At 42.1% G+C, this 16,343-nt stretch overlaps 1 protein-coding gene across 1 annotated transcript in view; it reads left to right on the forward strand.

The window, feature by feature from the left end:
- The window catches only part of si:ch211-246m6.5 (von Willebrand factor D and EGF domain-containing protein), a 35,764-nt gene that overhangs the window by 9,547 nt on the left and 9,874 nt on the right, over window positions 1–16,343 (forward strand). The window contains exons 8-21 of the mRNA XM_063466695.1: window positions 235–452; window positions 1,466–1,539; window positions 1,644–1,920; window positions 2,088–2,290; window positions 2,412–3,316; window positions 3,467–3,603; window positions 3,685–3,846; window positions 3,954–4,058; window positions 6,195–6,309; window positions 7,914–8,185; window positions 8,310–8,529; window positions 8,716–8,853; window positions 11,630–12,100; window positions 13,556–13,726. Of these exons, the coding sequence (XP_063322765.1) occupies window positions 235–452; window positions 1,466–1,539; window positions 1,644–1,920; window positions 2,088–2,290; window positions 2,412–3,316; window positions 3,467–3,603; window positions 3,685–3,846; window positions 3,954–4,058; window positions 6,195–6,309; window positions 7,914–8,185; window positions 8,310–8,529; window positions 8,716–8,853; window positions 11,630–12,100; window positions 13,556–13,726 (3,468 nt within the window). The remainder of the gene's footprint in view (window positions 1–234; window positions 453–1,465; window positions 1,540–1,643; window positions 1,921–2,087; window positions 2,291–2,411; window positions 3,317–3,466; window positions 3,604–3,684; window positions 3,847–3,953; window positions 4,059–6,194; window positions 6,310–7,913; window positions 8,186–8,309; window positions 8,530–8,715; window positions 8,854–11,629; window positions 12,101–13,555; window positions 13,727–16,343) is intronic.

Consider the following 16,343-nt stretch of genomic DNA (forward strand, 5'->3'; position numbering starts at 1 on the left):
CAAACACAAATTAGAGCAGCTGAATTAACTACTGAGGCCACAGTCGCGCATTAATAAAACAATCAAAACAATTTCAAGCATTTCTCATTTCCTCTGGGATCTTATTATTGTTATTCCCAGACTCACCTTGTACATCATCGCATTGAAGCCGGCTAAGAAAGACATCATTACAGTTGTGCAGGCAGCTGTGTCCTGTCTGTTAACATTCATTTACTGCTGTGTTGACATCCACAGACAGCCTTGGCCATGAGGTCTCCAACGTGGTGCTGTCCGCCTGCCAGGTGGAGCTCCAGCCAAACACCTGCAGTGAAGGCAGCTGTGGTTGGGCAAAGTTTTTTGTCACTGCTGTGACTGATTTCACACGTGATGGGAACCGCATGAGCCTGATCGGTGCTTCGCCTGGACCCTCTGCACCACGCCTTTGGAGAAGCTACGTCCCGACATCCCTCAAAGTGAGTGAGGTCATTTAGAACGACAGATTGTTCGTGTGGATAAAAACAGAATAAAATATGATTATATGAAGTTTTCAAATCATTGCATTCTGTTTTTATTTACATTTTATATAGTGTTACATCATTTTGGAAATGGGTTTTTTTTGTGTGGTGAGTACAGAGTCTGCTGGGATCTGAAGAGCTAGAAATTGCAGCTACAGTTGTCTTACACAATATCCTTGAGGCAGATTGAGAGATGCTTGACGATTTTTCCACTTTTGAAATAAATTTCAAACCATTCATGAGGATCTTGGAAGGAAACCCTGAGGAGGTTTGGGCGACAGCTGGAATCTGAGGCATGCAAGTTAAAAGTCGCATGTGGAGCAACCTTAAAAGGACTTTCTTTTTTGGAAAAACTGTCACACAAAGGCTCTCCTCTGGCCCTTGAGGAGCTTTTAATAAGATCTATAGGGTCACTAGTGGGTAAAAGCTGGGTTTGTGGCACCATGGACGCTTTGTGCTAGGGTCCTACAATAAACACAGTCCTTAAATGGGTTCCTGGACTTATTCAGGATAAATAGAGGGTCTTCAAGTGGCATTTCAATGGATTCCATTATGCCTAACAGGAAGAGAGGACCAGCTTCTAAAGCTAAATGTCGAATGAAAGTATTACTTTAATTAAAGAGAAGTACTACAATGGCTCCAAATAGCAGGTTTTTCCATCATACTGTTTACACATACACACAATTATACAGTTCTTTTTAACACTGAAGGAGAGGTTGTGGTTCAGGACCAAACGTGCGCTTGTTTGATGGTTTGACATAATACTTAAAGAGCGCCTCTCTAAGCGGTCATTAGTTGTGTCCATACAAGCGGTGACATTATGTAAGATGTGATGTCAGCCCTCCAGACACTCTGTCTCTGAGGAGCTTTTTCATCTGTGTTCAGTGAAAACATCAAAGCCTGAGACCACAGGGTCAGAGGGTATAGCCCCCTTAATCTTTCTTCTGGTGACCTCTACCTCCCACCCCCAGGTCACGGTCCAGGATATTCCCACTTCCACGTGCTACTCTTTGACTGACCCGCATGTCATTACCCTAGATGGCAGGTAACTTACCTCCAGCTTTTGTTAAATGAATCCATTTATAGGGCAGTTAGTGCAACAGTTAAAGTCTTCAAATTCTTATTAAAAAATCTGCATTTCCTTTTCAGGCGTTACGAGAACCACCAGACTGGCACATTTGTCCTTTACCAGAGCCTCTCCAGGGAATTCGAAGTCCATTCTCGCCAGTGGGACTGCAGCAGTCGACACTACTCTGTTGCATGTAACTGCGGAGTTGCAGTGCGAGAGGGGAATGAGCTTGCCGTCTTTGACATGTGCAATGGGCAACCACAGGAAACGAGGCCACAGCTTGATCTTAAGAACCTCGGTGACAGTGAGGGGAGTCGGGTCAGGGTGCTGGAGTCCCACCAAGGGAAGAAGGTCACCGTAGGTATCTGGACATTTGGAAACTGGTGTCTAGTTATTTGGCTAAATTCATGGTAAAATCATGCAAGAATGATCTTTCCTTCATTCAGATCTGTCATATAAGTTGAATTTTTAATGCATGAGGAGACTATGTTAACTAGCTGTTGGATGTGACTCTCCTCTTGTAGTTGATCTTTCCTTCCGGGGCCTTTGTTAGGGCTGATGTTGGTGATTGGGGGATGAGCCTGTCTGTCCGGGCACCCAGTGTGGACTATGGAAACACGCAAGGCCTCTGTGGCACCTTCGACCGGAACGGCAACAATGACTTCCAGGCCTCCGACGGTGGGTTCTATGGCCCTGATGACTTGCACAGCTTCATAGAAACCTGGAGGTCAGTCTGGTACACAGTGTAGATTTCTAATTTTCAGAATTATAATCTTTCCTTATTGCCACCATAATTCAGCTGAAGTCTCCACAACATTATTTGTTTTCCCTTACTTTGTGTGTGTTAGGATAGCTCCTGGTGAGAGTTTATTTGACAAAACACCTCCTGGTATGACACAGGACCTCAGGAGGCCTTTCTGTCGGTGCCAAACAGGATCCAGCACTTCTCAAGAAGCTGGAAGGGGGATGAGAAACTTGTACAATCCCTCTGCTCACTCAGACTGCATAGCATATGATAATGTGGATTACACATCTGTGTTCCCCTCAATGGACACAACAGTCGAATACATCAAGAGCCTGGAAAAAGAGGAAAGCATTCTGGATATATCTGCCTTCAGCAGTCACCCTGTCGAGAAGCGGCACCTCTGGTTTCACGGCAAGAATAATCAGAACAGTGACAGGGATCCTGAACTGGATGGTGAGTTCAGAAAGGATCTTCTGCTTTCTGTTGACAGGCCAAAGAGACAGGCGTCATTCCAGCCTGTGTTAATGGCACAGAGCCTAAGCCAGGCTGATCTGGAAAGCTACGCCTACTTTTTCCCAGAGGATCACCAGGTGGAAGCTCGACCGGAGGTGCAACCCCAGTGGCCCACGCCAAGTGGTCTCACCTCAGCCAAAGCCCTTGAAGTATGCCAACTGGCTTTGGTCAACTCCACTGTTGGAGCAGTGTGCCGGGAGCTGCTGGGACGCCGCCTTGGTGAGGCGGTGGATCTCTGCATGCTAGACCTACAGCTTAAAGATGACCTGGGATGGGAAGAGGCACTGTTGCCATACCTGGAGAATGAATGTGAGAGAAAGCTGCTGGAAAATTTGACCAACAGAGCCTTGGAGGTGGCCAGTACACCGGGAACGCATGGGGAAGTGATTACTGCGCTGCGATGCCCCAATTTCTGCAATGGAAATGGAGAGTGTACAGAGTGGGGCTGCCAGTGTTTTCCCAACTACAGCTTCCATGACTGCAGCCTGGCTATCAGTGAGTATCAGGAATAGTTATACATATACCAAACGTACAACTACAGAGTAAAGTAGATTAAAAGTCACACTGATACTAATCTCTTAAAACTTGAAATTAGTTATATCAAGTCAAAAAAACCTTGCCTTTGACCAGTTTCTCTTCTAATAGGCCAACCGGTTGAGATAACCGATTTGGAGAACAGTGGCCTCTGTGATATTCGAGTTTTCGACTGTCGCAGCATTCGGGTCTTTGGCCTCGGTTTCATTGACTCTCCTGACCTAAGCTGCTATGCCACCAGACTGAAGGTGAGAGGAGGCTAAGGCTAAAATCAATTAAGAGAGTTCAAGTGCTGTTTTGTTCACCTTTCCTTTGAATTCCTTCTGCAGTACATAAACAAAGCGTGGGTTCCAGGGGAAAAACAGCGAACAAAAGCCACCTTCCTCAGCTCTAAGGCTTTAGACTGTGCTGTACCATCTCTGAGCACTGCTGCCATCAATACAGAAGACTTCATGATGGATGACAAACCATACGCACGCTGGGAGATTAAGGCAAGACTCATTCTCATTTTAACTTGGAATTAAAATCTCTTTTGTTAGGTGTTGACTGCTTTGTCTAAAGGTCTTTGCGTTATCGCCTTCCTCTTTTTCTGTACTAGGTCAGCAATGACGGCTCTCAGTACAGCCAGGCAAAGACGCTGACAATCTACGATGGTATTTGTCAGGTCTGTGAGGCCTCGCGCTCTGGACTCTGTAAGTTAAAGGTAACTCGCATGCAAGACGGAGCAATGTTTTTGTTCTTGGGAAGCTAATAAAAATAATACTTTTCATTAAGATGGATAACATCTTAATGAAAAGTATTATTTTTATTATTATTCATTATTAAAATTGGCATCATTTGTTTGCCATCTTTATTTTTTGTTTGTAAATCACTCATAAAAGGGTAGGGAAGTGGAAAAAATGCCAAAATATGGATGTTTGTCCATCTGGAGCCCTTAATTTTTGAAATCCCATTTGCTACTTTTCACAATTTTAAAATTCTTTATTTGCCTTGATGTCGATCATAGGAAACAGTTGCTTTATTGTAAAGTTTCAGTCACTATATACATTTCAGAAGTTTTAATCTTGGTTTATATGCTTTTCTACGGTGGCCCCTAGAGACAAAGCACATACAACTTCCAAAGCACGTACAAAAACCAAAGCGCGTACAAACTCCAAAACATTTACAAACTCCAAAACACATGCAAACTCCAAAACACATGCAAACTCCAAAACACGTACAAATTCCAAAGCACGTACAAGCTCCGAAGCACGTGCAAACTCCAAAACACAACGGAAGTGCTCCAGGACGCTAGGGGCAGTGTTGAGCTCGATTTGCAAAAAAACCCGGCAAGTTTGTTGCAAACACATGGAGTTGGATACCGGCGGAAAACACCTGCAAGGATAGAACAACCACACTCATATATATTCAAATAATTTAAAAAAAATGTTCATTTACCTGTTACTACCACACACAAAATCCGGTCATTGGTACTTCCTGGCTTGTGTAGCCACTAGGTAACAAAAGCTCAACACTGCCCCTAGCATCCTGGAGCACTTCCGTTGTGTTTTGGAGTTTGCATGTGTTTTGGAGTTTGCACGTGTTTTGTCTCTAGGGGCCACCGTACTTTTATTGTAATTGAGTTACATTTATAATTTAAAAACTTCTTGTTATTATCTTGTTATTGTTATCTTGTTATTGCAAATGGCCAATAGGCTTATATGTTACCCATTGACCAAGTGGTCCTATGACAGTTCTGGGTGGACAGTGCTGTGCAGGTCAGTAGATCACCCTTTGAAAGCACCATATACATCTTGGCAACCAGTTTTATGCTAGCAACTGCCAGTAATCACTCGTTAACTGGTCGAGGAATTTGCACTTTTCCTTAGCAACCAGTGGTTGGCAAATCATTGCTAACTAGTCCTTAGGCCTGTGTGATGGAAGCTTTAGACTTGAAACCAGCAGTTAAGATCATAAACTCATCATAAAATGTTTACTGTGGTCATGGGTGGATGGATGGGTCAAGTGAGACGTATGATCATTTTTCTCTTTTGTTTACGAAGCTTTCACAATGGTTTAACTTCTTTTTAAAAACCAAAATATATACCCTTGTTTCATTTACAGTTTATAAATAAGACTAACCATAGTGTGTAAGTATCCACAAAATCATAATTGCTAAAATAAACTTTGTTCCGAGTCATCAGCTGAAGAACAGCAACACACTCTTGTACTAGAAGGGCACAGGGACAGTTGTTAGGCACTGGAGGAGACAATAGGCCCATAAATTAGGCTGTGAGACAGCCTGCTCTGTTTTTGCTGGTCTGTTTTTATTCACATGGTCTCAACAGGTGACATGTTATGAAAACCTGGACACTCCAACGTTTGTTCATGCTAGTAGGGGATGCTGATTGAGGATGCAGATGTGATTCAGTGGGTGTTTAGTGGAAAAGTGTGATGAGGCATTTTACATGCTGTTGGGGGGGACGAGACGGTTAGCTGCTTGAACGACTAAAGCAGCAGCAGCGCAGCAGTTGGATATTTAAAATCTCTACATTCAGTGTAAAAGAGGTACATGAGGGGTCCTGTTGTTCCTGGAACTGTTTTTATGGGAGACAGACAAACAGCCCAGAGCAAAAACACACACAAACAGCTGTAGACAGACAGTAAGAGAAGTGCATGTGGCTGCCAAGACTGAGCTAAACTGAATTAACTTCAGTAGAGATGTGTGTTTAGAGCTGATTTCCTGTTCACCACTAAACAAAACACCTGAAAAAATGTGTTTTAAATGTGAAAACATGCTAATATTGAAAAAAAAAGTGAGTACACAAGCACATCTGTTTTGCTTCTCTTTGTTTGTCAGGAGCGGACATGCAACATCGATGGGATGTGTTTTGCAGCAGGAGACTCCAATCCCAGCAGTCCTTGCCTCCTCTGTGACCCCGACGCCTCCAAATTCACCTGGTCTGTGAACCAAGGTACATACAACTCGAAGTGGATCTCACCGTCTGAAAGGAGAACAACCTTTTCTACCTAAACAAACTCAGAACCATCATTAAATTCTCCCCGTGTACTTGGTTTTCCATCTGCCTTGCAGTCCACTCGAGATGAACAACATCAGGGAAAAAAGGCATTTATCTCACCGTGTCAGTGCAGTGGTAGCCATCCAACTGTGGTCCTGTTTGTCTCCATTAGCAGATCAAAGGAGCGGAGGTTTAGGTTTCCCAGCATGCCCTGACCTGCCACTTAACCACTCTCAGAGCGGGAGTAAATCACATGGTTGGTTTCCACAGCAGCACAGACAGGCAAAGGGACGCTGGAATCAATGACCAGCGTAACAGTTAGTCTTACTTTAAGGATTAAAACGTATAAATGGATTTTATTTTCTCAGTTTTCGCTTCTCACAACTCAACTACAAAGTAGAAAACAGAGGAATAAATGCACAAGAATAAAACACAATATACAGATGAACTTGAATGCATCAATAAAAATTAAGCTGTATATTCATCTTATATAATAAATATACAGTTATGATTCAGAATGACGCTGCTGCCCACCAATATCGGTTTACACTTTAGTACAAAATAAAGTGAAAATCCTCTTTTAGAAAGGCAGGAAACGCATAAACATGTATGTACATACAGTATATGAGGCAAAAACAGAGTTTGTACAATTCTAACAAGCTTGAAAGTCAATATTTGTTATGACCACCTTTATTCTTCAGGACAGTCTGAACTCTCTTAGGCAGCTTTCTTGTCATTTCTTTAAGTAGTCTTCAGGAATAGTTCTCCAGGCTTCTTGAAGGACATTCAAAGCTCTTCTTTGGATGTTTCTGCCTTTTGTTCTGTTCTCTGTCCACATGATCCCACACTGCTTCAATAATGTTGAGGTCCGGAGTCTGGGGAGGCCAATCCATGACTGATAGTGTTCCACTGTGTGTTTTTCTATCCAGGTATTTATTGCATTGGCAGTGTGTTTGGGATCATTGTCATGATGAAAAATGAAGCTACTGTCTATCAGATGCTTTCCAGATAGTATTGCATAGTGGCTCAAAATATGATGGTACTTTTCTGTGTTCATAATTTATCAATTTTGAGAAGTTTTCCAACACCACTGACTGAAATGGAGCTCAAACCATGACAGAGCCTCCACCGTGTTTTACAGATGGCTGTAGTCCACTGTTGTAGCTCTCTGCTGACCTCCTCTGTACATACTGACAATGATTTGAACCAAGAAAGTCAAATCTGGATCTGTCACTCCATCAGACCTGTTGCCACTGATTTTCAGTCTAGCTCTTGTTTAATGTGGCATACCCCAGCCTCAGCCAAAACATTACTGGGAAATAAAGCTGAAAAGAAAAGAAAAGCTGAAGTCCAGAGGTGGACATGCGTGCTTACAATGATTCTTCCAGAACGAGCCTGGAGACGTGTTTTTGCCAAACCAGGGTTACCATGTGAAGAGCTTATTTCAGCACAGGAAGCTCCTGTCATCAAACGCTTGTAGTAGGAAGACAGTAAATAGTACGGTGGGAATAAGAGGTGGGATGAAGTGCATCTCAGTCTGTTTTTGTCTGCATTATCAGTCAACAAGCCTCCGACCTTCCACCGGCCTCAAAGTGACTTGCAGACATTCTCCAGCGAGAACTTCGTCTTCCAGTTTACCGCATCGGACCCCGAGGGCTCGGCGCTTCTCTTCCAGCTGGAAGAGGGACCAGAAGGTGCTGTCCTCTCCCCTGCCGGCCTCCTTATCTGGAGGGTCCCATCAGTTTCAGAGAAGGAGGGGCTCCGGACGAGCAGCTCTGTCCGCTTTACGCTGTCTGACGAGTGTAACGCCCAGAGCACCTTCACTGTGGAGGTAGAGAGGGGATAAGCTGCTAAGCAGTAGTCTGCTGATGTAAATGTGATACACCGATGTTGTTAGATATTAATAAAATCCAGACATTCCTCAGCAGTGTCTGTGTTTCCCATCTGCAACACAGATTGTCGTGGTGCCGTGTGGCTGCCAGAATGGAGGCTCATGCGTGACGGATATTAACTTTCCCGCCGGCAGTGGGAAGTACCTGTGTGTGTGTCCCGAGGGTACTCAGGGCGAACTCTGCGCCGACGACATAGACGAATGTCTGTTGGCTCCGTGCTTGGGCAGCAAGTGCATCAACGTGGTCGGTGGGTACAGGTGCGAGTGTCCTGCAGGGCTGCGAGGTAAGAATGATTAAAAACCTACAAATTTAATCAAAAATGAACAAAATAAAAGCCCTTGATGTTTAAGGCTGTTCTGTTTAGACACACTGGGCTGTTCTGACATCACATGCTTGCAGTCGCGGAGGATTAATCCCAGTGATGGTTTTTGATTACAGAATCAACATCCTCTGTGTGTGTTTTTGGCAGGTTTAAAGTGTCTGGAGGATATCAATGAATGTGAAAGGAAGCCCTGTTTTCCGGGAGTGCAGTGCTTCAACAGCTTTGGCTCCTATGGCTGCGGCCCCTGCCCCAAAGGAATGGTGGGAAATGGGACTTCGTGCACTGGTAAGTATGGGCTTACTGCATTACTACCCATAGGCAGTTTATAAAAGATGGAGCTCCACTAAGAGCCACTCATTCGTGAGCCTCTGCTCCTCCACATTTAAAGGAGCCATTGAGGTGGATGCCTCCTGCATGCCTGCTAATTGAGGTTTTCCCAGCATGTCCAAATGGGAGTGGACCCCTAGGCAGACCTGGTGAGATTATGTCTTTCAGCCGGCTTGAGAATATATCTGCTGACCCTAATGCAAACCAACTCTTCCATGATGAGTGGTCAGATAACCAGACTGAACCAGAAGCTTGGTTAAGGCTACCAAACGCATCTGGTCGAGGTGCAACTTGCTAAATGACATAAGGGACCCGACAAAATATTAGTGGGAGTGTTTGTCTGTATTTTAGCCTGTATGTACACTTTTGGCCCAGTGTGGATTAGAGAAAATCCAACATAACTTCAAACGTGTTCTTGTTTTTTTGAAGTCATTAACTGTACAGTGCTGTACAGCATTGCCCCATTGCATGCTGTGCAATCATTCCACCCCGGAAAAAGAACAGTTCAAAGAAATCATTAAAAGCCCAAAATTGCCGTGACATTCGTGCCCATGATGAGTGGATGTAAACTTCTGACCACAATAGTATATGTCTTGAGCAGACACTGACAGGAAGCTAGGTGTGATTAAGTAACTTCAGGTTAAACACACGGCGCCCAAACGAGACCACTTATTTTCCTATAGTTAATCCTGCTTTCCAAAACAGCCCTGAGTTTATCAGATACTGCTGTTGTCTGAGAGGGTGTAGCCCCTCTGTACAGTTTACAGCCTCACCTAATAAAAAAAATAGTCCATTTCTCTATTCATTTCCCAACAGCATTTATCATATGTTCATCTGTCTGTTGCTGTGATATTGGTTCGAGCATTCCAGCAAACTTGTAGCTAATTTTGTTGTTGTTCCAACTACATTTAAATTAAAGCATCAGCTATCCAAAAAAAAGGGTGAATTTGTTCATCGGAGCCGTGCGTCCCTGAGGAGCACTCAGCAGTGAATGGAAACCAGATGGCTGATAGTGCTGCCTTGTACTGTGACCGCTCACGTTGTTTTGGAAAGACTTTTGGCTTCCACCAAAACTCAGTAATTATATAAAAATACATGCATAATCTGGTAACTTCTAGAGACATCAGTTAGTGCACAGATGTCGAACTCCAGGCCTCGAGGGCCGGTGTCCTGCAGGTTTTAGATGTGTCCTTGATCCAACACAGCTGATTTAACTTGTCAAGGTGAATATTAATACAGGGTTAAATTAGTTGCTTTCACGATCTAAAGAGAAAAAAAGCCCCAAAATTCTCACCTAAAAGACATCATGTTGATCCATATTCAATTCAATTCAGTTTTATTTACATAGTGCCAAATTAACCATATTGCCTCAAGGTGCTTTATATTATTTGCTTAAGCACTGGGGCTGATGTTGCATTCCTGCAGTCACATTATCCTTCCAGTAACAGAAGAACTCTGTGGTGTGTGTTTACAGGAGTTTCTGCCCCTAAAAGGAAAAAAATCTGGGTCTACAGTAAAGCACAGAACATAAATTAAACTCAGCAGCATATTATTTGCCATTTTTATGGGACTTTGTGGCAGAAGATTCACAGGGACAGATAGTTGGATTTCCTAATCCCCTTTGTTCTTTAATCCTCCACATGTCCACTGAGGGCCTTCAGCTTGACTTGGTTGACCTCTACGCTCAGTTCATTTTAAGATACATAACTTTGTGTGTCAGTGGAGTTGGACAAGGTCCTTAAATTTTAAATGACAAGCAGGTGGTGATGGATGCTCCTACGTGTTTTTTTAGATACAGTTGTGATCACAAGTTTAGATCCACTCACCATCGGCATGAATGTCATAGTAAATTTGGTTCTTTTAAGGATTTCTTTGAAATGTTCTATTTCCATGGTGGAATAATTGGACAGCATATGTCTTTAAAACAAGAATTGTGTGCAGAAGTTTGAATTTATTTTGGATTTTTTATAATCCAAAAAGGCTCAAAGGTATACATACAGGCTCAAATACATTCATAAACTCACTTCAGTCTTTTAGTATTTGATGCTGAAGGTTCCATATCATCAGTTGCACAACAATTGCACATTAAGTACAGGTTATTCAGAAAGAAAAGAAACTTAGCAATACACACCCAAAGCTACAAAGCAGTTACCTTGAGATTAATGAAACGAACCCTTTAAACCCTTTAACCTCTCCAACTAATCAGTTGTGTTTTGACAAGTCAACCGTCATTGGTAGTTTTGACGAGTCAACCGGGCAGAAGGAAATTCAGTTCTAATGAAAAAGTTGAGAAAAGTCAAGTGTCAAAGGTAAAGGTTTTGGAGAGGCATTCAAAACTAGACTCCAAAGTCTTATTGAATCTGCCTTAATTCTAGTAAGTAAGAAGTCTTTGCTGTAGTAAAGCAGGATGAGTCAGATTATTTGACCTGCTGCCATGTCTGAAGCCTGTTGAGGTTTTCTGCTACTACTGTGGCAAGAGATATCTTTACACAAACTTGACCCAAGGTCTCGTCTCTTGCTGGGAGTCACAGTTCATTAAACGTAACCTTTTGAGCCCTTCCAGGTTTTCTGATTTACAGCAACCTCCTCGTCCTTCACTGTACCATCTCTCTTTTTTGGTCCTTTATTATTGATTTAATGCAATGTGTTCTGAAGTGGGTGATCTTGATGCTCAATTGGACATAAAAATGGAGGATAGCAATCCAGAACATAATTAGTGGCTTTCTTATTACAGTATTTCTCAGTCCAGCTGCCTTCCCTTCTACATCTGCTCCTCATATGACTGGTTACGAGACACCAGATGTTCTCCTCCAACCACCCAAAATAAAGACAGGCGCTTTCCTGAAGACCTCAAGCGGTAGCTCCCCGCAGATGACGGCTGAGGCCAGGAAAACAGTTCCAAGAATTGACCCACAAATGAAGTCAACCACCTGGAGAAGGACAGCAGGAATTAGCTCCAGCCCTGAGGTCACAATAGCAGAAACCAGCAGACGCAAAACACCAACCGTCCCCCAAACAAATATTGATTCTTCACGGGAAACTCAAGCAGCTAACCTAAACCTATCCAGGACTAACACAGACATGTTCAAGAACCTCTCAGAGATTGTGCCACACCGAGTCAAGCAGGAGCAATCTAAATTCAGAAACACTACAAGCAATCCTCCGACTGTAGCTTCACCATCAGATCATGATAGACCAGCTGCAGGTAAGCCCCGAATTTCCAATAAATTCCATTTAAGTTTTCCTTTATGTGCGAGGTATCACACTGTGCTGAGCCTCAAGCAAATATGAAGACAAGGAGACTTTAAAAGGGAAAATTCAGTCACTCTGGCCATAATGTTTTATCACAGTCATTAAAATAAGTACCAGGAAAATAATTCACATACTGTAGTATACATATTTTTTTTAGTTTAGCTATAAAAGCTGCTCTAAGGGGATTCAGGATTTCAATTTGAGAACACTTAAACAGGTCGTTTTCAGATGTTAGGAGCAACCGACCAATGTGATCTTTTTTTGGAGATCTTACCACTGTGTGTGCTTGAACAACCATTCAGAAACAAGGAAATTCACATAAAACAAAAACAATTTAGACAAAAAAAAATATTATTTTTTTACTCTGTATTCAGGAAAACTGTAGTTCAATGATATGTTACTTTACAGAGCTAATGCTGCAGTCACAATAGGAAAATCAGTGGAGACCATGGCACACCCAAGATCATTGCAATCGTTTGTGAGCAATTTTCAATTTTGCTGCTTCTTGAAATGGTTGTTTCAAAGACGAAGACCAGGTCTGTGATCACTCGCAGTCAGCTGCCGTCTTCAATGAGTCGTCAGTGCATCAAGATAGTTATAAAACAAGCAATAAGATCAAATCAGGCTTGTTTGCAATTGAATAGAGTCAAGTTGGCAATTACATGCGTCAGTTACATACTGTTTATGATTATACGGGGATTAACTGTGATAAACTGACCAAAAAATGCAAACCTGTTTACTTCTACATACACAGAAGTTCACATTAACTATTTACATTTAGCATCAAGTGAGAACCTCATAGTTGCGAAACAGAAATTCAGAAAATCCTTCACAATTATTGACTCTATTTACCTGTAAGATGACACAGGTAACGACTTAGCAACCTGTTGATATTAGTGCTCCATTGGAGAGAAAGTTGCAGATTAATTGCAGTCATCGGTGTAGGCTGATTCATTGGCAGTCTGTCTGCATTTATAAATGAGTTTGCAACTATTTGTAAACCTTCACCAATCTGTCTCAGAGAGGTCAGTCCGAGTCAGACTGCGACTGTATGGAGACACGTTGCCTCCCACCAGGAGGCCTGTGTGTTGTGATCGAAAGTGAACACCCACAGGTTGAAGGTGGAACACCGTCAGTGTAATCGTTGATTTTTTCCTCATTGCCTATTACTACTCTAGTCTGATTGAACCATTACAGAGCACACAAGGATATTTGTTAGTATATTAATATTTGATACTTGTAAGACTATAACTAATGAAAGAAAGCAAAAATGAACTTTGCAACAGTTTTATTTGTATGTTTTCAGAGATGTCAGATGTCAGAGATGCAGATTGTGTTTGCTTGGGAAAGCTACAATCCGAGCCTTGTTATAGGACAATGATTCATCTCATACAACTTTATCTCCCAGGATCAGTGAGGTCTTTGGCTGTCAGTCTATCAGCTACATGCGCCAGCAGGCCCTGCTTTCCTGGGGTTCAATGCATCAACCGCAGACTGCCACATGTGGGCTACGTCTGTGGCCGCTGCCCACCTGGACTTTATGGCAACGGTCGCATCTGCATGAAGAACTCCAAGGAAGGTGAGGGAGCTTTTCCATTTAATATTTTAATGTGTTTGGGGATAAGCTTCCATGATTTTTAAGTCTTGTCAGGGACTTTGCAGGAACCAGAGTGATTATAGAGTTTTTCACAGGCCTTTAGGACATTTAAAAAAAAAATAGCAGTTGAATGCAGTTGAAGTTTCCTTTAACCTTAAACTAACTAATGCTGTTGACTCAATTCAGCCATAGATCTACTTACACTGGCTGGACATCAGGTGTTTCATAGCCTTTGGGTCACATCTAGCCCCACACATGATTGGTCAATGCTGTAATTGAGTCACAAAAGCAGCCCAAATTGGGGTGTCTGCTCTATATAGCATATTCTTCCTATTCTTTGTACAAAAACACATTGTGTTGTTTTTCAAAGGAAAAAATAAGCATTAATCTGATGAAAACATCTGTCAGTAATGTGCATCCTTCCATACACTGTGGTCTGCTTTTAAGAGCTTATTTTGCACTCGTTATATTCTGGTTTCCCTGATGTTGCTTTATGTGTTTTTCTTGATTGGAAAGAATGTCATTTATTGCAGGAGATAAATCAACGATAAACCACCTCTGGTGCATTGCTTTTTGAGTCGGTTCCTAGCCACAAAGTTTCTACAGCAGATTCCTTAATGTGACTTCACACAAGGGGAGATGGTGGTGGTGGTGGTGGGGGGGGGGCCTCACAACTCTAAAGAGACAGTCTGATTCCAACTTAAATCCCTTTATTGTGGACTGTGTTTGTCTGGAAAGTCACATCACCACAAACAAGACATTAATCGCTTAAATTGCTTTGCTGTTCTTCTCTTTACTTTTATTTGTCCAAGGACAGAAAGCAGACATGCTCTTTTCCTTCAGCATGTCATCGTTTGACCAGATGTTCTGCTTTTTTTTGCTGTATTTTATCATTTAATGGACTGTTTTGCAGATTCCTGTCAAACCTCAGTGTATCTGTTAAGCCTGTCAAGCTGTGTTTAGTACGCAGCGACACATAAGCGATACACAGCAGAATGACATCAATGGCAGCTTTATAATGACATGAGCTGTAGCACCCAAAGCTGCTGCTTTAGCATATTTTAGTAATCTAATGCTTCTCAGTAAAGATTCCAAAGCTATGACTGGAAATTTACATTTTGGGGTAGAAATATGAATTTCTTAGGTCTCAGTACCTCAGATCTAGTTGCTGGTTGACCTGGTAACCATTGGTCGCTAGGAAAAAATGTATATTCCCTGACTGGCTGCGATGAAATTGATTGCTAAAACCTCAGTTATGCATGCCTAGAGACCAATCAATAAACCCCTGCTAACCACCAATTAATAGACCGCTTGGCATGCCATTGCTGAAGATTGCGAGCTGTTGCTAGATGAAATTGCTCACACAGAACTTTATAATGTTGCACTGAAAACCTCCTTACAATTATTTTGGTCACTGGGACCCTGCCACTGTCACCAGTTGTTTGTATGGAAGATGCTATTTACAAATACATCTAACATGAATAGGAAGTGGCAGTCATTTGCCTTCAAAGTAAAAGTTGCACCTTCTGAAATGTCTTGGTTGCAGCTTTTACTTTGAAATTAAACATTTTCTGTTTACATCTTGAGTCACACTTTTCTCAAATTTCACTAATTTTGTGAGCAATTGCATACTGTTTGCAGACAAGTCAGTGTCGTAAGACTACATGTGACTGCAGCAGTCTTCTCATATTTCTCATACTTTCTCATACTTCACTCTCTTTGTGACCAGTTTCACCTACAGAAAGCTAGCAACCATTCACCAATCAGTTGGGAAAATACACGTTTTTCCCTAGTAACTGGTAGTTGCCAGGAGCTTTGTGACAGGCCTCTAGGGTGCATGACTGGCAATCTATTTCACAGCAACTGCCAATAACCCCTCACACCAGTCTGAGGCCTGTGTAACTGAGGCCACTCTGCTGTTCTACTCAACTCTAATTAGGGCCAAATCAGATTTCTTTCTGTAACATATTTTTAAACAACTGGAGATGACCAAGGTGCTGTCCATACCACTGTGGAGAAAATAAATAGATAGAACAAAATAGAAAGAAAGACAGAATATTACAGAATATATTTTGTGTCATTAGAGACTTAAAATTTGATTGTTCCAGAGTTATCGAGTAGGCACTGCCAAATCTCCCTTATTTTGTAAAAAAAAAAAAAAAAAAAAAACTACAAGCAGTTGGTCTTACAAGTAATACCTTTTGGCTTGATCTGGATTCTATCAGCAAAGAAGTGGATAAACTATTAGATTTCTGCAAGAGCATATGCAAGGTAAATAAAATAGGCCCTAAACTGGAACCTTGAGGCACACCATAAGTAATTGGGGCTGTACATGAAGAGAAGAACTTATTTTTCAGGACAGTGCCTTAGATGCTAGCCTAATCCTCAAGAGGGTTTGCAAGAAAGTAGATCTAAATCTTACTGGAAACAAAATGGCACAATTACTGGAGTTTAAAGGCAGCACGTCATTATTAAAAAGTTTGTGTATAGCATATTTTGAGCTTTCATGAGTCCTGAGGCGTGATCGGAAGTTTTCAGTGACTTAGTCTAAAAAGGAAAAAGGCTGAGCATACAGCATTTTCTAGATGAATTCCATCAC

This window comes from Pelmatolapia mariae, linkage group LG23, assembly GCF_036321145.2.
Source record: "Pelmatolapia mariae isolate MD_Pm_ZW linkage group LG23, Pm_UMD_F_2, whole genome shotgun sequence".
Taxonomy (NCBI): Eukaryota; Metazoa; Chordata; class Actinopteri; order Cichliformes; family Cichlidae; genus Pelmatolapia; species Pelmatolapia mariae.